Here is a 22,144-nt window from a genome sequence, read left to right on the forward strand (position 1 = left end):
GTTGTAGTCACCATCTATCTCAGATGATGGGGGGTGAAAGACTTGTGGCCCTGCTAAAAACACAATTGGAAAACACAGTTTTATTTGCTTTTTCAAAGTCTTGGCTCCTGACCATTCACAAGCAACAGTTGCAAAACAGCCTCCAAAATGATAAAAAGAGCAGCTTGGTAGCCTGCCACCTGATTTATGTTTGGCATTTTTAAGCGGGCATGTAGACAAATGGACGCTCCACTGGTTGTTTGTTATTGTGTGAGAGAAACCCCTTCCCCCTTCTAAGACCCCTGCTGCCAGCCAGGGCTCACTCTTGTCACATGACAGGGGTCAAGGCGAGGTCAGGAAGTGTCGGCTGGCAATTTGATTGATCTGGCTGAGAAAGGAGAGACAGAGGCCTGCTGTCTGCACACTGGGCACAGAGACAGACAGAGAATCTTGATTGACCCTTCGCCCTCCACACTAACATACACATGCAAGAGACAAACAGATGCTCTCAACCGCAGAGATAGATACATATATGGTTTTACACATAACATACATCTACTGACGTGATGTTTTTTTTGGTCATAGCAGTGTGCGCAGCCTTACTTTTGCCTTAATTGTCATGTGTCCTGTCCTTCCAGGGGACCTACTACTATGTCCAGGTGTCAGCCTACAACATGAAGGGCTGGGGGCCTCCACTAGTTTCCACCCCTGCCTGCGCTGCACCTTCCAGTAAGTCTCCATTGTGTATGTGTGTGTTCATGTGTGTGTCTTCATTTCACATAAAAGCACAACATGTAATTTCCAGTTGACAACCGTTCCAAACAAGTTCCCCTGTTTTCACGGAGCACTTAGCTGCAAGATGAGTGTGTGTGTGTTTGCGTGTGTGTCCTGAATAAATGGTACAACCTGTCATAACTTTCCCATACACAAAGGGACTTGAACATTGCGTAATTTCACATCCACTCACCTGATTTGGTTATTCCAGCTTTATTCCAACGTCATTCCAACATCGCTTTGATATCATTAGAGGGGCTGACAGCTGGACCATCCTCCGGCCAGTAGGCTGGGTGGGTTTTTGGGACCCCCAGTGCAGACGTCAGAGAGTGTAACCATAGCCTCAGTATGATGTTTGGGGCTGGCTGGCAGAAGAGGCTGCCCGGGTTCAGCCAAGAAGTTAACCGTGAAGTCATGTGCAACAACAGCTGAGGTGTTGACTCACCACAGCAGCTCTGACCCTCGTTCTCCTTTTCCCTCTTTCTTTATCAATCTATCTATCTATCTATCTATCTATCTATCTATCTATCTATCTATCTATCTATCTATCTATCTATCTATCTAGGTTTTCAAATAAGTTACTATGGACAGATTTCATTGAACTATATACTTAGTATATAGTTTTTAGGTTTGGCCAAATACGATTATATTTGTTGTTTTTGTCATTATTTCATGTGAAGTAATTAATTCAGTGTATTGATTTATGAGATGAGTCTTATGGTTGCTGTTTATGTGCAGCATGTAAATTCTACACAGTTGGTACACACCTACTAGGAGAGTGAACATAGGTACTGTGATTGTGAGCATATTGGCACACTCATGGCACATCTGGGGAACACATGAACATGTTTGTCCTCATCAGCACATCGTGTTTTTCAGCAAGTGTGTGTGTGTGTCTTCATTTTAAGAGACTGGGCTTTCCCTCTCTTTTTTTCAACTGTCCACCTCCCTCCCACCTTCCTCCCTCTCTCAGAGCTAATTTCGATGTTGCGTGTTTGTGTTTTCCATTTGGGCCTACCACTGGAAATATTTGCATGTCTGTGCTGTAGCGCGCGGCGCAGCCCCAACAGTGGGGGCCTTATACCGGGCCGTGGACGCCCATTAAAGGGCCCGCTTGTCCTGTCGGGACAGGCACCTTTCCGGGAATAGAGCTCACCGTGTTTCAGTCCCACGCGCCCTCCGGGGGGCTCCGGGAGAGGGAGTTGGGGTGAGGGTGGTGGGGGTGTGAGTGGTGGGTGATGGTGGTGGTAGGGGGGTGGGTTATCGCTGACACATCCTCCAGTGAGCAAGCAAGGGATGCTGGCTTGCTAACACAGAAGACAGAGGTGCTAAAGGATCACTTTCTGTGAGGAGGGAAGGGAAAGCTTGTGTTTTTGTGTGTGTTTGTAATATATAATGTAATAATGTATAATAAGTAGGTTTTCAATGTTTTATAATGGAGGGATTGAAGTGTTTGTAAGTGTCTCTGTGTGATTGGGAAACTGCAAGAGAGAAACAAGAAAAAAGCAATAACAAAGGGACCCAAAAAGAAGTAGAAAGAGTCAGAGATAAAGGTTGTACTAATTGTACTTTCAGTCTTTTTACTTTGGTAGGCAATGTGTGGTGTGTTACTTTCCTTTTTCACTGGGCCAGCCACAGTGTGTTTGTGTGTGCGTATATGTGTGTGTGCGCGAATGTGTGTGTGTACATACCGACTGTTCTGAGCCCAAATATGTACAGGGCAGCCTGTAGCAGTGGTGCTCAGTGGATCTGTCCTTCAGCCAACCACAGCTTTCTCACACTGGGGTGGGTGCATTGACTGTATATAAATATGGAGGTCATGACAGCTCCCCAAAAGTGAAGCCAAAACTCGATCACCCCCTGGTGGCTGGCTGAAGTATAGGTCATAAATCCCGCCCCCTCCATGTTAGCAAACAGGACATTCGCTAAACTTAAAAATCAAAGTACACGTCAAATAAATTTTTCCCAAAGATCGTTTTTCTGATTTTAGGAAGTTCTTATCACGCTGATGTTTTTGAAAATTAAATTTTTCGGATAAGTTTGTTTTTAATTAGTTATTTGACGATATGAAAAGGGGGTGTGGCGTCATGATTGACAGCTGTGATAGCCACTCTCAAACCTTCGTCAGGTGGCGGGATGGCTGAGGGGGCGTGTCCAACGGGACATCATCCCGTCGCCCGACTCTAGTGCACAGCTCCATATGACGTCACACAAGCAAGATGGCAGCTCCCGGAAAGGAGATATTTTGGCTTCACTTTTGCATAACGGTGGGAGGTGGAGACGTGTTGTCTGTATTTATATAGAGTCAGTGTTTGGGTGCTGTTTCCTATAGTACACACACTAGAACTTTTGCAGAAGCAGGCCATCTCAAACACCTTGCACTCCTACGACTGGGAGCCTCAGGAGCAGGACCTGAACATTTTGGGGGTCCTAAGCATGAGTAAGACCCAAACTTACCTCCTCCAGAATCTTAGCTGTCACATCAGCTAAGTATTAAATAATAGTGATTTTTCTACTACAATCAAAATCACTGAAATAAAATAAATCATCCTTATTATAGCGACCATTTCATTCACTTTAACAGCCTCTGGGAGGCTGCTGTTGAGCAGTGTCATTTTGCGGCATGCTTTATACGAACAGGTTTTCTATTAAACTTCAAACAAGAAATCAATTTTATTTCCATTTAATTAAAGTTACTACCCCATCATCCCTAGATCCAGGTTAACCAATTTCAAATAAACCAAATCATTTTTATGTATTCAAACATTGCTCTGTGAGCACAATCTCAGTCAGAACTCAAAAACTACCATCTTTCTTTCAAGCATTGTAAATGAAAGAAGGAAATGACTGAAAGTAGTCAATGCTGGCTTGTGTACCTTTTGAAAAAGAAAGAATAAAGTTCTGGACTGATCTACAATGGAATAAAGGCAGTTAGTCTGAAAACATGGCCCCACAGAGAAAACTATATAGAACAAAGAGAGACATCTTTCTTTGTTCCAGTTATGTTCAGACTGTCATTAGGGACTATTGGAAGTTCTTTGATAAACACAGACATAAACATACCTTATATCCCCAAGTTGCCACCTCATATAAATAAATGCGTTAAAGCATATACAGAGTTAAATTGAGTAAATCCTGGCTGTTTTATGACTATATAGTGGAAATCAATTAGAGTAAGTCTAAGCTAGTTCTATGGTCCTCCATTAGCAAATAGTGTATTCAGCCTTACAATCAGGGCACAGCAGCACGATATTTTATAACCTTGTCAGACTTACAGCACCTTCATTTCATCAGCTTTGCTTTCCCATCATTATGTATATTTTATTTGAAGGGACTGCTCTAGAGATTCAATCTTGTCAAATTTTCCTCCCGTGTCTGTCTGCAGGTTGGAGGGATATCGATGGTCGTGCTCCCCGTCAGAGAGGCCAGAAGGAGGTGCTAGACCAGCTACTCGGCCAGATAAAAGAAGCTCATCGCCACTGTGTCTGCCATGGTATCAACAACTTTTTGATCGATTTGTTGGGCACGTTTACCTAAAAGACTGAACAGTAATGTGAGAGTTTTAACGATTTGCATGGTTGACCCCTGGTGAAACCCGAACCCCAAAACCTAGCAGTGACAGTGACTTGCTGTACTCATTGAACTACATATGAGCACATGTTATCTCAAAGATGTTTTAAACTACCATTGGGTTTAGCTTTTGAATTCATGCGGCAAACAGACTAAGAACTTAAAACTAGACGACTACAAATACACTTGACCCTAAGCGTAAGATCAGCACTGATGTATCAGTTGAAGTGAAATGCAGTCTGAGCCGAGGTATGAGCTTCTGACATTAACCTGAGCCTCTGTCGTTTTCACTACACCCGTCACATTTTAAACAAACACATCTGAATTTTTAGCCACCGTCTAGTTCATGTTTCAGAAACATTCTTGGTGTAAACAAACACGGAACATGAGCAATGTTCGGTTCAACCCGCAGGTGTAACACATCTCGCCAATTGCCATGTTTCATCTCACCTTGACAGACACTTTACAATCTCAGGCACGACAAGTACTTCGGGGGCCATACACCCTAAGATGACATGCCACCTCAAAAATAATACCCTCCCCTCTGTCTCAACAGCTCCCCACTCCCTTATGCGTCTTTCCATGACTCAGCCCTTCCTCTGCTGAATACCTCTCTCTCTTTCTGACAAAATGCAGATCAACTCCTCTCACACTCAAACTGTTTATATCCCCAAACACTGCTGGTTGTAAGCTGCTCCCATAAGTGTCAAAACCTGTCCACACTGACTCTTTTACACGATGGGAAACTACATTTAGCATTGAGCAAGTTGTCTCTCACACCCACGCTTTTAAACACACTCACCCACTTACTATTGTCCACTGTGGCTAGACCGTATTCGCAATAGGGCAAGATGCAATATAATAGTCAGTATTGAGTGGCTCTTGGTTCCTCAGACGGCGACTGATTGAGCTTGAGAGTTCAGGCACGGTAGCTGAGGTGGCGTGTCCCGGGGTCATGTTTGTTATTCCTGTAAGAGACGAGTCCCGGGCTGGAGTCGGGAGAGGGCATAAATTAACACTGACTATTGCTGCCTCCCCCCCCCACTGCCGCCGCCGCCGCTCCAACCCCCGCAGCCCACCAGTCGTCCTGTCTACTGTCCATACATATACACACATAAAGATAGACAGGCGCACACATAGATACACATGTACATGAACAGACACAAATATAAGTACATGCTCGCTCTTTCAACTCTGTCTCTCTCCCACATGTCCATGTATGCACACCCCAACGCAGGCCAGCTTATAGCCCACGCCACCCTCTCCCGCTTGTCCAAACACTATTAATTAAACTGTGAAAGAGGCCTTGACTAACACAGGCACCCCAGCAGTCAGCCCTACTTGTCTGTCTTACTCAGTGTCAAACAGGGACTGAGTCCAGGAGGACTGGAACTGAACAGACTCATGAGTGGAGAGAAATTTGGGGAGGTGAGAGGGGTCGAGGGGTGCTGTTTTTTCTTGTTACTCCACCTCGTCTCGTCCACCTGAAGAGAAAATTAGTTCTTTTCGGGTCCTGAATGGGGGGATTTATTGACTTTAAGTGGCCTGGGGCTGGAGTAAGATCACCTGGGAGGGGAGGGAAGGGGGAGGGAATCTGTGAAGGTTTCTAATGAGTTGGGAGGTGCGTTATCTCACCAACAGGCGCCCACACAAACACACACACACATACATATATACACACACCTCCCTCTCTCGCCTCCAACCCCCTAAAGGCCCACTAAAAATAAACATGTCCCCACAGACTTAACTGACCTCCCTGTCAGTGAGTGGCGAAGGGTTAAGACACATACAGGCACACACACACAAATTACTACAGCTTCTTGGCTCCAATCATATGGCTGTAGCTCAAGACATGCCATGCTCCAACAGCTAAAGTATGTGCAGGTAAACACACACATATACATATACACAGTTAGTGTCCCTCTGGGACACGGGAGCTAGTGGTTCCCTCAAGGCCCATAGTCTGCTGTTGGCAGGCAGCATGACTGTCAAATGGTGCCGCGCCACTGGAGCGCATGAAATGTCAAAGAACATTCCACTTTGACCATGTTGTTGGACGTGTCAGGTTTGTTGTCAATTAGGTAACGGCCTGTCAGTGGAAGAGATGTTTCTAGAGTTTGTCAGGACAGGGGTATTCATTCAGGCAACCAGTCAGAGTCATGGCACAATTTCTCACAAGTGTCCTGACTTTAAGCGTCAAGATATTTCCCATATTATAACTCAGAGTAATTCCGCAGCTATGATATTATGTCTTGTCTGTTTTCTTTCCACACAGAACAGTGCAAAGCTCCACCACAAGGCAGGAAGCACTCAGTATCCAAAAGCCTGCGCCACCTCTTTCAACCCACCAGCAAATTTGTTAAAAGCTTGAAAAGGTAAATTATTATTATTCCTCCATGAACTCTGAAAAGATATTACTGACTTTGCATCATAAATGACAGTCATGGTTTTCATGTCAGCCACTAACTAAGTATAATTATTGCATTTTTATTGATCTGTACTTATTTTGATATTTTTACTCATTCGGTGTTGCAATGAACTAATCTGTTGTGTATCTACTGTAACATATACTTTTTCTGTTACTTTTCAGAGGACTCTATTTGACATCCATATTCTACAGAGATGATAATATCTTGGTGACTCCAGAGGACCAGATTCCTATTGTGGAGGTTGAAGATTCCTACTCCAGCTCCCTCATGCAGGACTTCCTCTGGTTTACCAAGGTAGACTGGAAGAAAGAAAGAAAAAATGAAGGAAAGAAGCAAAGACAGGAGGAAAAAATAAAGGAAGGAAAGAGAGAAATAAAGAAAAAAGTAGTTAGTGTTGAACATAAAATGTTAACCAGTGGCATAACTGATGAAGTGAAGGCAAAAATAATTATATAACTAACAGATTATTTTAAAAATTTGTCAAATATACCAGCACACAAACAATGGGATAAATCAACTGACAATTATTACTTTTTAGGTACACAATTTTAACAAATTACATACTCATCAGTTATTAATACTCAGCTGCAAACAGAACAATAGACCATGGAGCTGATGTTATGCCACCTGATGAATTTGAAACATGATTTTACATGGGTGCTTCCTGTCCCTGCACCAGGTATCCTACTTATGGGAGGAGATTCCCTGGCTGCAACAGTGTCTCAGTCCCTCCCAGTCGTCCTGTTCCTGTACTCTGCAGACACGCCTCAAGATGCTGCAAGCTGTCTCCCATCTACAGGTAGTACAATGACCCACTCTCAACATCACAAACTATTAGGACTGTGGAATTGTAATTGAAAATGTGTTATCTTTTAGTTATTTTTTTCAGTTTTGCTGCAGAATTAATCAATTTTGTCAAAAAATTGAAATATCTTACCTTCATTCTATCACCACCATACTGTATGGACAGTTGTTCCTGCTCTAAACAGAACCATAGAAAAGAAGTTATGTGCAAAGGACATCTACAGCAAGTTGTCAATAAAGAGAATTTAACAGCTGTGCATGTGATGTTATTCCTCAGGGAATGCTGGGAACCCAGGACATTGGTCAGGTGTATTTTGAGCCAATCAAAGACAAGCACGGTAACGCCCTGCTGGTGCTCCTGAAGGACATGAGCGCCTGTCCAAACCTGGATGGGGTGCGCTGGACGCAGCTTTGCAAACTCCAGCTACAACGCAAGTCCATCTCATCCCCAGAGGAGCCCACTGCCTTGGACATGCTTCTCATCACACTGCACGTACGTCCTACGGGAATAGGCAGTTCACTTCAGTTCACTTTTGAAAAATTGGTTATTTTTGCTTTTGTTTTGGAGACAGGCTGCTTCCACGGCAGTTAGGAATGGTAGTAGGGTCTGTCAGCAGTGGTTGTGGTTTTTATCAAGCTCATTCTTCACATTTTTTTGTTACCCGGAGATTTAGCAAGATGAAACAGTGTAGTGTAAGGCACTTTGTCAACAACAAAATGACCCCAAAAGTACTGGAAAACATTTATTTATTAGAATCAATGTCATGTTTTTTTAAACTCTCATTCACAGAAAACACATAAACATGAGGCTCTGTGGCTGAAACAATAGGACTCTAAATTGAAATGTGCTTCCAATTACAAGTGCTGCTTGTGCAGACACTCTTTATTTAGACAAACAATCATCATGGCTCCCCTCCTCTGTTTGTCACCTTCTTTGTAAGGACACATATTCAATTGACCTGCCGTCAGATCAATTAAAATGCCAGATTTCAGGTCAAATCTTGGATCCATGCCAACCCTGCATGTTAATCATCTCAACACCCCTCTACTTTAAATGCTGCTCATTCAAGCAGTGGCAATTGGAAAATTACATTTAAATTTCAGCATAGTGGACAAGATGATGAAAATCCAGCTAATTGTTGTTGTTGTGTGTTTCGTTCAGAACGACCACAATCTGGAACCAAACCACAAGTTGATTTTGTCTATATAGCCCGGTAAACTTGATACCATTGTTGCAATGCTGTTTTGTCTCCAGTGTAAGTTGGTTTGGTCTTGTGGTTCCAAAACAATGGTGGAGACTCCCTTTGGCAAAACCACAGTTCACTGAAATATTTGTTTTGCGGCCAGTTATGAACAAATTGTATGATGAAACACATAAAAATGCGCTGAAGGGCTATTTTGTAGTGTTGATTTCCACTTTAAACATGTTGGAACAACTTTAGACTGAAGTCTCTCAAGGACTAACAACAGCAAAACATGAAAACAACATAATTTAAATAAATGTGCCTATGGAGAAAAAAAAAATAATAATGAATGCAGTCAGTATCACGGCTATAATCAGCCCCAGTCAAAACTGCCAATCCCACCTCTTATCTAGTCTCTGTCCACCTGCTGTTTTTCAGGAGAAGCTGGCATATCACAGGCGGAGCAGGAAGCTGTTGTCCCCAGGCTTATACCTGGGCTACCTGAAGCTGTGTACATCAGTGGAGCAGATCAGAGCGCTGGTACCCCAGAAACTCCCCAGTGTCCTCTGTCATACCAAGATTCGGGACAACAGCAACGTCTCCAGGTGGGGATTACTGACCAGTTAACGTGACTCAGTGTGTCAGGGTTTGGGCCAGGGGTTTCTACCAAACACAGCACCTAACTAAACTGGAAAACAATGAAAGTGATACCTGTGACATGGAATGATGCACCGTGTGAGTGTATGTTCTACATGCTTGTTGTTTCAGAGAGGAGTGGCAGTGGCTGCAGGCCCTCAGCTCTCTGGAGGAGTCGTTGGAAATGGACCATGATGTACAGAGTGCTCCACATTGCCTCCTACAGGACCTGCGCAGTGCTATCAAGGACCTAATGGCCCACATCAATGTCCCTGGCAATCAGGTCAGAGCGAGGCCAGGGTCCAAAAAATAAATAAAAAAACAAAAAAGTAAAACTGCGTGACTTAATAAGTGTAATATGGTTCTATAGCGAGACAACACATATTTGTGTAGAATGATTTTGACTGATAACATGGAGCCAGTAGCAGCTCCTCAAAAACTATACAGCTGAGCACAAGCAGGCAGTAGCAAGAGCTCAAAGCAATGAAAATGATTCCAATGGGTAGCGAGCCAGTTCTGGTTAGACCACTAATTCTACATGATTTCTGTAAAAAAACATGGTTTGAATTCCAGTACAATGGCAATCATTGTCCATTTGGCTTTAACCTTTTACCACCCACTGTTCCACCAGCAGGACTCTAGCAATATGTTGAACTTAACAGACTGCTAGTACAATGAAAAGTTACATCAGTTTTAACATGCATATATATATATATGTATATATAGTGGGTGATAGACAACCGAAGATGGATTTGACCTTAGTCCTGTTCCCACACAATGATATACAACATATACAACAACCCCTGATTATAACAAACCATTCAGCTGCCTTATTTCTTACTTTATTCCACTCTACAGAGTTTGAGCCTCAGGTTCCATGCATGAATGAGTGAAAATGGGTTTACATGACTTCATGTTGAATCCATACTCTGTAACTGTGACGTCCCTTGTTTGACTGCAGCCAGGGATCAATCAAATACATGCAGAAATGGCATTAAAATACATACATTTTAAAAAAACAAAAGGAAGTGTTAAGCTAATTCTCTTGATCATTTTAATCTTGCACAAACAGACAATTGCATGCATATGAAAGATTGCAGTAAGATTTTATTGGATATGATGTCAGTATTTTGTATCTGTTTAAAATTTAGTGAAATTTATCCAGTCTGCTCTGGTTCCAAAGGCCCACTGAGATCTCCTGTCTGTGTTTCCAGGTGCAGGACTTCAGAATATACAGCCAGGAAGTGGTGGAGTTTGGGGAGAAAGTGTCCTTCCTGCTCCTCCTGCCACCTTCAGATGAAGTCTGCACAGCTCCTGGTCAGAATAACCCTTACTCCCCCCGCTCTGGCTTTCTCACACTACCCCTGCAGATCTTTGAACTGAGTGAGTGTGCAAAATTTGAAATGAGTTCACAACCACACATAATCAAAATTACATTATGCAAACATTTGGCATAAATAGATGTTTCTGAGTGTATATGTTTTTGTGTTTTCCCACATAATTGTTTATCACATTTCATTCGTCACTTCGTGATACACTGCAGATTGTTCCAATTTTTCATATCTTGGTTTCCTTTCTTCCTTCCAGTCCATTTTAACGCCTATTGCCCCAGTTTCATCGGCCAGTACTGCAGGGTGTCAGCTTTGCTGGAGCTGGAGTCCCTCATGTCCCAACAGACGCTAAGGGAGGCTTTCTCTGAGGCTGAGCTTCTTGCTGCTAAGAAGAAACACCAGCAGGTCCAAGAGCACATGCAGGTAGGACCAGTTAGTGAAGGGTCATACAGCTGGAATATGAATCTTGTTTTCCTACATACTGCTGCAACATCTAGGTCTAGTAACTATTTACTGTAGGACAATTATTTGTACAAGTTGGATCCATATTAATCCAGTAATGATCTTGGTGACTTTACAACAGCAAATGGAGGAGGTATGGCGTGATGCGAGATGGATCATGGACGCCTTGCAGTATGCCCGCTACAAGCAGCCAACGGGAGGCATATCCATAAGCTGGATAATTGACTTTTCCAAGGAAGTGATGCCAGACAAACCTCCCTCCACTTCTTCCCAACCAGACTTTATGCCTTCCCCCATGCCTTCACCTGAACCCTGCCGCAAACACTCAGGTCAGACAAGAATTACATGACACGTCAAATTCAACTTACAAGACATTTAAAATTAACATTAACATATAAGAGGCTGATAATATTTTGCTTTAAAATACTCATTTTTATGACCTCATGCACACAATCTGATGTGTTAATAAATAGTCATATTTTTCACATTCTGCAGATTTTGCTGGCTTGTCAGACGAGGAGGGCTCCTCTGAAGTCTTCCTCACCACCGACAGTGACTATGACTCCAGCCGTGCCCAGAGCCCCCGCGAGCTGGACCTCCTGCCCCCCTCACCCCTCTCATCCTCCGCGCCGCTGGAGCCTCGTGGCTTCCTGCGTAGTGACGGGAGCAGCTCAGGAGGAGGGATGTGTCTCAGCGGGGGTGGACGTGGAGGGGGAGCGCTAAGGGACTCCACGCCAGACGTCCTCCAAGCTTCCGAGCCACAACATGGGAGGGAAGTTGAAAGGTGCGGAGGAGGGGGAGGAGTTCGATGCGGAGGGGAAAGGCGGAGGGGTGCGCCGGAGCTGTTTGACAGTGACTTCATCTTGCCTAGCAGGCAGATTGAGCTTTTACACATCACAGAGAAGAGACAGGCCTTCTGTGTGAGAACCAGCAGCCTGGAGTTCCCTTCTGCCACCTCAGCCCACCACCAGCCTTACTCCTACCACACCACCTGCCCCTCGCCCTCCACCTCACCACAGCGAAGGTGGCACCGGCCCTCGTCAGTGGACCGCTGTTGCTCAGCTGAGCGCTGCCTACCACAACTTCCGCCAGCACGTACATTATCAGAGGACAGCGGCACCCAGAGGCTCTCCTCACCATCACCTGCTGCCCTCAGGAAAGGCTGTCACACCACACTCAGAGTGTACCCACAGTACCGCACAGGCCTGCCAAAGGAGACCAGTGTTAAGGTATTGATATGTTTAGACATGTTGAAGTAATTAATGGTGCAACCCGGTTGCCAAATGGTTACCGCGCATGCCACATAACCACAATGTCCTTGGTTTGATTCCAGCCAGGGACATTTGTTATATGTCATATTCATCTCTCTCTCCCCTTGTTTCCTGGCTGCCTCATCGCTGTCCACTGTCCAATAAAGGCAAAAATGCCGTAAAAAATCTTACAAAAAAAAAAAAAAAAAGACATGTTGAAGTAATTCACCTTTAAACTTTTGCTGTGTTTTTGACATGCTGGCAAAAGTTGAACAATTGCTTCTTCTACTCTCTTCCAGCTTTGTGTAACTCGAGGCACGTCGGCACGAGAGATGGTCCAGCTGGTGGTGCAGGAGATGAACGTTGTGTCTCGGCGCATGCTGGGCAGCAGCGGAAGCAGTAGTGAACAGGAGAAGTGTGTGTACTACAGTCCTGAACAATTGAAGCACTTTGGCCTTGTTCTGGTTGTGGACAACAGAGAAAAGTGGCTTCAGGATGACTTCTGTCCCCTGGAGCTCCAAAACCCCTGGCTTAGGGGCAAGCTGTGCGTTCGTATTAAGGAGTATTCACCACTAGCGCTCAAACACAGCCGGGCCACCACAGTGTGACACTTCAAGGAGAGTGAGAGACAAAGAAATAATTTAAGAGGTCACTCCTTGTGCAGATTCTCTTTTGAGAAATGTGTATTGAAATGACAGAACAGTCACCTTAATCAAAAGTGAACATTTGTACAAACTGTCCACAGGCTCTTACACTCGCACCTTTTTCTCTCTGACTTGAGGTGTTACTGTCCACAATTGCAGCTATGACATTGTCATATTTTCTGTTGCGTTGTTATCTGAAATGCTACTCCAAGAATCTGTTTCCATGAAATGTGTTTTCCTCTTTTTTATGAACATCAGAGATCCTCATATGGACACCAAATGAACAATAACGAAACAGAACAAAGAGAAAGCAGTTTTTTGAGCTGTCAGAAATCATTGGGCAAAAGATTGTGATGCTGAGCAAGATTAATAGAGCGTCTCTTTGACTTCTGGCATGATTGACGCCAACACATCGGGCCGTGCATGTTGCCAAAACGACATGGGCAGCATCATCGCCTCCCCAGCCACACGCGGGTCACAAGGCTTTTCCTATGAACTCTCTCATTGTGTCATTCCCAAAGAGCTGTCGGCTGCAGCCGCCCGGCCCCATGTTCCCAGGATGTGGGCTCTGGACCAGGCCCAGAGGCCAGGAAGGAAGGGAGAAGTACAGAGGGGGGCTGGCGTCTCCGCTTGGGGACGCAATCGGCCCGATGATTTGGCCCGTCAGCCTGTCACTCAACTGCTCCTGGCCACTGTACTGTCTGGAAGAAGCAGCCAAGCAAAGGGAGAGAGTGCTTGACTGAGACTGAGTGAGAGAGGGCGTGGAGGAGGGTGGAGGCTGCATCTTTTAGAACCTGGCACTGACTCTCTGGTGCTCTTTTTCTCTCTTTTGCAGCAGCAAATCCTCTGTATAGTGGACTCAGTCGTAGTGTAGCCAACTAATACGATCATCTCATCTTGTGAAGTAACACAAAATAAAACCAGCTAATTTGGATTTTCAAAACTGAGAAAAAAAAACAAGCAATACTTGACTGTTTTTGTTTTTCTAATCGAATGCGAAAAAGCATGTAAACTTTTCAGAGTCGTGCTGAGTACATCTAAAGTACTGTAGTCATGCTGTGCTAAAAGTTAACCAGTTCAGTGTTTTTTGTTGTGTTTGGTTCAGTGGTATTCCCAAATGCATCAGAAAATGGTGCCCGTCAGTCTAGAGCAGCGTTTCCCAAAGGGATGGGGTGTGAAAGGGATGACTCAAGTTGTTAAGAGGCCCAACGTTTGTAAGCAAAGTCACGTACCGCATATTCCAAACTGTCTCCTAAAATGCTTCATAATAAGTTAAATATGAGGGGACTTTACTGCAGGATGGATACAAAAATATTCAAGCCCGTGTAACCACAAATTCTGCCTCTAATATGTCAATTACCTCAATTACCTGATGCAGGATGAGCCACATAAACTGCACAATAAATCATGCCTCTTAAAAACTTAAACCATCCCTTTCAGCTAATTTTTGGGAACCTGTGCCAAGTTTTGGTTTCTCTGCTCACACTGCAGTATACAGTATATAAAACCTCGCAACAGTCTTTGAATTGTTTACATAAAACTCCACATCACATGGACACAGAAACGTCAGGTTGTTGTACTTTATCTCCTTTTTTTATATCAACTCTTTGTCAGCATATGATGACATACTTTTTTTCCTGCTCTAAAAAGTCAACCAGGCGCAGCAGCGTCATACCGTTATAATAAATGTAGCACCAGAAAAGTCCACATGAGGGGATTTTGATGAGTGAAGTCTGTGGACCTGGCCTCAGTTACTGTAGCAATGCAGGCTCACAGGATGATGTAGAACCTGTCGCAGGGGGAGTTAACAGCGGTGTCGCTGACATGACAAAAGTGTTTACAGAGTTTAGTTTCCTTACACCTTCAAAGATGTGTTTACGTGTAACTACTGTATAAAAATGTCTTAAGAGAAACTAATGTTCTAAGTTGTAATTGGTTTTACTGATGGCTTGAACTCTTGTGTTAGCGCTTAGATGTCTTCTTTATTTGCATTGTTTAAAAGCAGTTTTTACAAGGGCCAACTGCAAAAAAAAAAAAAAAATGAAAAAGAAGAATCACACACAACCAGAACCGTGTACATAGACAAATAAGACCGGGGGTTGAATGTACTGTATCTGCCCTAAATGTGAAAGTAAGTGAGTGTAGGGCTGTCACCACTATGGAGGTAAAAAGTCAGTGAAGTCACAGGCAGGAGTTTCCCTCAAGATCGGGCTAAAGGGGAGGAGAGGGGTATAAATTCCCTTTCCAGTCAAAAAATAAAATAAAGCCCCATGTTTACAAGGAGCTGTTGGCAGATCCATCAGGCGAAGTCATGAAGGAGACATCACGTCACTTTTTTAAAATCTATTTTTATTGAACAATAAATGAATATTACAAAATAAAAGCCTTGGTTGTTTATGTGGGTTTCTTCTCTTTTAGCGGATCGCCGCACACGAGTGTAGGAAGTGTCTAACCTTCATGTGTGTCCCACTAAGCAATAACAACATCTTTTATGTGTATATTGACCCTTTTAATACTTCCTGTTTGAAAGAGAGTGCTGTGCATTATCTGTTTTACATTGTCTTAGTTCAAGAGCCGAGAATTCCACAAGGGCCCGTGATATTTTTTGGCACACTTCATCATCCGTGAGGAGCATAGCATGGTTATGTTTCAACCGTGTGTAGATCGGGTTTTCTCTGGGGCTTATTCTTTTAGTTTGGAGTTTCATCCACATTTATGATACGCTCTCAAAAGCCGCTCACTCGCTTGTTACGAATGAGAATAAACGACAAATAGAGGGCACTTGTTCCTACAGACGCTATACTGCAATGACCTCATCAGTGTTTGCCACCAAGTTGATGACAACTGAATAGTGGGCAGCTGCAGACAGAATCTCAGAGTATAATTGGTGGGCATGGCTACATGAAGCTAGTAGCGCCAGTGATGAACAATGATGTTACTATTGCCTATGTAAAGGGAGTGTTTTTACTGTCAATTTTAAAACAGGTTTGAAAGGAGTTTAGGGTTGGCATTAGGAAAATACCTGACATAATGACATCCCCCACCAATTTCGGGGTGATGTGCATTACCTCAGCTTTAAATTCTCAATGCAGCACTGTAAAGATGAGATATGCAGGTTTATTCAACTATACTCAACACTGAAAAAATATAGTTTTTCAAGCCTGGTGCTGTTACCCTCAACAGCAGCAAGCAGCATTCAATAAGCATTCCATTCCTAATCATTAGTTTACATCACCAACACAATTGAGAGGCAGTCTATTAATGCCATGAAGAGTTCTTTCTGCATGAAGACATAATGAAAGAAAATTCATTTGGCCGGTCTAATAACAGAACCAGAAACCGTTTTACTGCACAATAAACTTGTGATTCCACTCTATAAAATGGCCGATTACTTTACTTATCCTCTTCGTCCCGGCTGGGACATAAAGCCGCAATTATACGCCGCCACTGAACCCTGTCTTGTGGTTTCCCCCTTGCTTCGTCCCATGAGAGACCCATCTCTTCCAGTTCTGTCATCACTGTCCTTCGCTAGGTGGTTTTGGTCTGCCTCTCTTTCTTCTCCCATTGGGGGTTCATCTCACTTTAGGTGTTCTTTCCTCCTAAGGACATGACCAAGCCATCGTAACCTGAGTTTCTTTATCTCAAGGGACATATTCATGCTGCCTGTCTTCCTATACAGTTCCTCATTTGAGATCTTGTTAGGCCAGCAGATATTGCAGGTTTTACGTAAGCAGCTATTGTGGAGAACATTGACCTTTCTCGTGTCATTTGTCGTTACTCTCCAGCATTCAGAGCTAAACAGAAGGGCAGCCTTAACATTGCTGTTGTAAAGAATGATCTTAGTTTTGAGGCTGAATTGCTTGGATTTGCAGATGTTACGAAATCGACTAAAAGCACCTCTGACTTTGTTAAATCGGGTCTTGATGTCTTTTGGGGGCCATTTTCACTGCTTATGAGACTTCCGAGGTATGTGAAATCTTCAATGCATTCCAATGCCTTTCCATCAATGGTGATGGGGGGTACTGTTGGGGCATTGATGCACATCACCTGGGTGTTTTTCTGGTTGATGTGCAGACCAGTGCACTTTGCATAATTGCTTAGCCAGTCAAACTTTTCCTGGAGATGAATACGAGTGGATGACACGACTGCTAGATCATCGGCGAAGTCAAGGTCTTCCAAGTATGAGCAAGGTCCTTTGGATCCCACAGGGACAGTCTGATATTGTTTGATGCATCACCCAGTCGATGGTAATTAGAAACAGAATTGGTGAGAGAATGCAGCCTTTTCTTACTCCAGACTTCACAGAGAATGACTATGTCAGAGTGTTCGCCAGAATGACACTAAATTCGAAGTGTATCATCATATCCAATAATGGTAACAGTTTTAGGTGGTCTCAATACACTGCTCAGTGATGTTCCAGAGAGTAAAAATCTGATCTATGCATCCTTGATCTTTACGAGGATAGGATGCTTTCTTAGCTTGTCTGATGCAAAATGCAAATTTCTTGCAAATTTAACTCAAGTTGTCAGTTAAATTAGATAATTTTGTCACACACAATCATCTCTAGATATTCATTTAAAGAAGTTCTAGATGTTAAACTTCAGGGATCCGAAGACTGTTTTGAAGTTGCTGATTTGGGCGATGACGGGTGCATATTCTTGCTGTTTTCATTAACGCATTTCAGGAAATATTTTTTAAATCTCTTAATTGATATCACTTAAAAACTTAGGTATCACTAAATTTTTCACATTCTGTCTGGTCCAACTGTTGAATTCAGAAAAATAAATGTTAAAAAGAAACACTTCAATATAAATAAAAAAAAGACATGTGATCACACTACCCCAGCCTGTTTACATACATATCTGTTTACCTATTTACTTGCAGCTGTGAATAATTTTTAAATTTAAAGTAGTGGAACTAAAAACTTAAAACAGAAGTGTGCAGCAGAATATGCATCTTTGCATATCCATAAATAAAGCTTTATCTTGCACCGCCCTGTTATTATACAGTGTGTTTAAATGTTTAGTTGAATCGTGATCCCAGGGTTGAATTCTGCCCAGCCAGGTTGCTTTCAGCAGGCTCATATCACAGCACTCCCTTGCTAGCGCCATGTGTTTTTTCAGCCCTTGAGCAAATAAAATGCTGCATGCTTCCCTGTCAACAGATCCTACAAACACTAATGTGCAGATGGACACACAAACACACACTGGTGCACACAAGCAGCACGCACTCGGGAATCTTGATATATAGATGTGTAAATGCACATGTAGAAGATTTACACTTTTGTGCTATATCAAGACAAATACAAACACACTTTCCCAAGCAGCTTATCACACACAAATCATGCCATAATGCATCCTTGCTAACACACTACGCCTTTAAGAGCAGCCCTTTACTGTTTATTGACAGTAACTTAAGAATTGTACTGGAATTCTGACACCTCCTAATTTTAAACCTTCTGACTCCAGGAGGACCCGAGCTAAATATAACCTCTGGCATATATCTGAATACCTATAAAGAAAACATTCTAAAAGCGCCCTGAATAGTGGCTATTCATTCTCATAAAAGAGATTCAAAGTGGAGCGCGCTGAGCTCGGGTGCAGAGACTTGTGACTCATCAAAATATCTGCAGCTGAGCAACGACCAAGAGTATCTGGGAGAATCATTTGATAGGTGATTTCGTCAGCACTTCCACTGGCAGAGGCTGTTGTGCTTCCCGTGGTGGAACTGGAAGAGTCCAAACTGCTAATTGCATGTGAACCCATGTTCCAGTTTGTGTGTGCGAAACCTATCCGCCTCCAAAACGGCAACCGATCTTAACTGGAAAGTGAGCAGGCTTCAGGCCCTAATCTCCTCCGTCTCAGAGTGCCCCACCTCCGTGCTCTTCGACTTGACCCCTCCTGAGGTCGTTGAGGATTAGGGGCCAATGGGTTGATCCACACCTTAGCCAGATAATTTACACACACACACACACACATGCACATACACAACCTTATAGGTCACTTTACATGTCTAGATATCTAGATGGATTCCTAAAGGAAAAGTGCTTTTCAACCAAACGGGTTTAACACACACAAAAAAAACTCCTCTCAAACTGAATTACTCAGAAGTTTGCAATATATGCACTATCCTGTTAGTTAAAACATGCAGGCTGCTCTGACAGCTCTCCACCAATGCCATCCCCTTATCCTCTTCTTCTATTCCATTTCTGCACCGACTGATCACCTGTTTCACCCCCTCCTCCACCCCACCCTGCCTACCACCGTCCGATTTCAGCCTGGCACTTGCTGGAGGATTAGCAGCAGGCATATATGTATATGTATGCTGGCATGTGCGTGTTTCTGTGTGTGTGCAGTGGGTGGGAAAATTGAAGCCTGCCACTACTGCATCACTCGTTTCTCTCTCTCTCTCTCTCTCTCTCATTCTCTCTCTCTCCCTCTCTCTCTCTCTCTCCCTCCCTCCCCAGGGCCTATAAACCTTTAAAGCACCTATAAAACACTTGGCGAGGCCTTTTTGAAGTTTTTATGAAGATCTGGCTTTATTGTTCCCAAGAGATGAGCCCCGCTCCGCTGGCGCCTCAGAGCTTTCTGGAAGTGCCAGTGAATTCGGGTGGGGGGGTGGGGAGGGGGGGGGGGACGGAGTCCAAGGGAAAGAAGGGCTGGGAATGGGGGTGGGCACTGTGGAGCCTGTGTTTTCATGCCCCCCTGTGCATATGTATGTAGTGTGTGGTGCATATGTGTGTGCGGCTTGCGTGTGTCAATGTGTGTGTCAGGGTGGCAGATAAGCTATAGATGCAGTGTCAACAGCAACAGTGACATATTTATCGTCTGGTGTAGAGTTTTCATCCTTTAGGTGAATTTTAGATTTAAGACACATATAATTAAACACAGTTTAAGAAGGTTCTAATGAAAGCACATGTGTGTTTGAACATGAGCATGCATGTGTTGCACCATGTGTGTGTCTGCGTATGCCTGCGTATGCGTTCGCAGACGATGGGGCCAGCAGGTTGCGTCCTTGTTGTTTGAAGTGGGGCTCTGTTGTTCTCATAGAGCTAAATGAATGGAGCCGGACCCCCCTCCATCTGTCTGATCCAGCGGCACCGACCCTCCCTCTCAAATCCCGGCTCCGACGCCCGACGCACCGGCCCCCCCAAAGGAACAGTTGGCAAATGGACAGCCCATTAAACAGGCGAGGGCGACGAGTCCTCACCTCTGAGCAGCACTTGCAAGAGCAAAGAAAGTTTGTGACACAGGCTGCGAGAGAGGGGAAGGAGATAAAAGTAACCCAGAAATAGTTTGTGTGGGAAGGTGTATGTGTGTATTATATAAGTGAATGTGTCTGAAATGCAAAACCTGATTGAAGTGTGTGTGAGTGCAGATTTCTGTGTGTGTGTGTGTGTGTGTGTGTGTGTGTGTGTGTGTGTGTGTGTGTGTGTGTGTGTGTGTGTTGGGAGTGGCAGTTACAACTCAGTGGCCATGACATTAGCCATGCTGGTGGCTTTGACTGTGCCTTTGCCTTCCACAACAGTCATTGTCACAAAGGTGTGTATTCTCACCTTCTACTCAAGCAATTAACAAAAAAACACAACTTTTCCTCAATGTTTCATCTGTTTCATTATGTGTCATCTGGCCCTCATTTGGTAATCTAGTTTGATTACTTGCTTGAGTAAAACGGGATCTGATAAAATCATTTGTTTATCTATTAAATCCAGCTGGCCTTTTTTTTTTCATGAAATGTATTTAAACTATATCTGGTCAAGACAGCTCCTGAAAAAAGGAGACATAATTGATTATAATTCAATGAATGTCTGTTTTTGAGATTTCTCTGAAAAAAATATAATGTTATTTAAAACGTTATTTACTGTCACACACACAGCACAGAGACATCTGACCAACCACTTACATAGAAATAGCTCTCCGACTAATGCATGAATGGTTTATAATTGGAACCTACATGCAGGTGATGAATCCTGTGACCCAAACACTGGGATACATTGAATCAAAACGGTCCCACAAGTTTCACTTTTTCTTATTGGAGGTCAGCATCCTTGTGCAATCAAACTCCAATTCCCGATGCTTTCTGTGTCAGCCATTTGTCATCGTCTGCATAGTTATGAAGTTCTCTGATTTGTTTGAAAGTGCCCACCCACCATGTTTTTTAATGCTGGGGAAAACAGCTTGGGTCCTCACTGAGAATTGGTTGCATGCAAAGGAGCCAGGGGGTTGGTCTGAAGAGAGCCAACCCTGATGACAAATACAGTACATTATAGGAAGCAGACAAAGATGAGAGTAAGAAGCGGCAGTTGAGGGTGTTTTGTGTTTCGGGATCAGTTTCAGTACCCTGCGCCTAGCAAACAACCTGAAAGCAATTTATTGTCTTTCCCCAGACATTTAGGATCAAATCCATGTTAGTCAGTGAGCATAAAAGAGTCTCAGAAAGAAAGCAGAGAGCAGGATTTAGGCCTTGGAGGTTTCAGGTACATCAAAATAAAAGAACGGATGGTTTGCAGGTACAAAAATGAGTCAGACTGATAGTTTGAATAAAACAGAAGGATCCCTAACACAAGAGGAAATAAGAGAAAGGACAAATCCTGCATTTCAGCGGAATGCTGTGACTGATGGGCTTGTACTCTGCACACACACACCCATGCACACACATACATCCATATTAACCCCAGCTCCAGCCCCCTTTGTGCAGAGGATGATGTCATGCCTTCTGAAAACATGTGGGGGGCGGCGTCGGGGGGTTTAGGGGGGGATTCCTTTGGTCCTTTCAAGTTTGCAGGGGGAGCCTTGGGCCACGGCAGGGTAGACAGTACTAGGGCAGGAGGCTCAACGCTGCCACCCCTCCCTCCCCCCCCCCCCCCCCCTCCCATCTCACCCCACCCCAGCAAGCAGTCACATTAGGCACGCTCCGGCCACGCCATCAAAGGCCTGGCTCGCAGCACACACACACAAACACTTGCATCTGCACACACAGAAAAAGTATGCACGCACACAGTTGCTTCCCGACTGCATGTACGAAGCCACAGACACTCTGACACAAGTCAAACAAGCATGTTCGCACTTGGCTGAAACAAAC

At 43.9% G+C, this 22,144-nt stretch overlaps 1 protein-coding gene across 4 annotated transcripts in view; it reads left to right on the forward strand.

Moving 5' to 3' along the window:
- Nucleotides 1–15,460, forward strand: part of ankfn1b (ankyrin repeat and fibronectin type III domain containing 1b) — a 143,857-nt gene extending 128,397 nt beyond the window's left edge. For all 4 annotated transcript variants that reach the window (XM_067576626.1, XM_067576627.1, XM_067576625.1 and 1 more), the window contains 13 exons: nucleotides 618–708; nucleotides 4,139–4,246; nucleotides 6,599–6,698; nucleotides 6,914–7,046; nucleotides 7,432–7,551; nucleotides 7,834–8,049; nucleotides 9,179–9,345; nucleotides 9,509–9,659; nucleotides 10,591–10,759; nucleotides 10,964–11,130; nucleotides 11,291–11,498; nucleotides 11,665–12,398; nucleotides 12,719–15,460. In XM_067576626.1, the coding sequence (XP_067432727.1) occupies nucleotides 618–708; nucleotides 4,139–4,246; nucleotides 6,599–6,698; nucleotides 6,914–7,046; nucleotides 7,432–7,551; nucleotides 7,834–8,049; nucleotides 9,179–9,345; nucleotides 9,509–9,659; nucleotides 10,591–10,759; nucleotides 10,964–11,130; nucleotides 11,291–11,498; nucleotides 11,665–12,398; nucleotides 12,719–13,027 (2,673 nt within the window). In that variant the 3' untranslated portion in view covers nucleotides 13,028–15,460. The remainder of the gene's footprint in view (nucleotides 1–617; nucleotides 709–4,138; nucleotides 4,247–6,598; nucleotides 6,699–6,913; nucleotides 7,047–7,431; nucleotides 7,552–7,833; nucleotides 8,050–9,178; nucleotides 9,346–9,508; nucleotides 9,660–10,590; nucleotides 10,760–10,963; nucleotides 11,131–11,290; nucleotides 11,499–11,664; nucleotides 12,399–12,718) is intronic.
- The last annotated feature ends 6,684 nt before the right edge of the window (nucleotides 15,461–22,144 follow it).

Source organism: Thunnus thynnus, chromosome 20 (genome assembly GCF_963924715.1).
Source record: "Thunnus thynnus chromosome 20, fThuThy2.1, whole genome shotgun sequence".
NCBI classification, from domain to species: domain Eukaryota; kingdom Metazoa; phylum Chordata; class Actinopteri; order Scombriformes; family Scombridae; genus Thunnus; species Thunnus thynnus.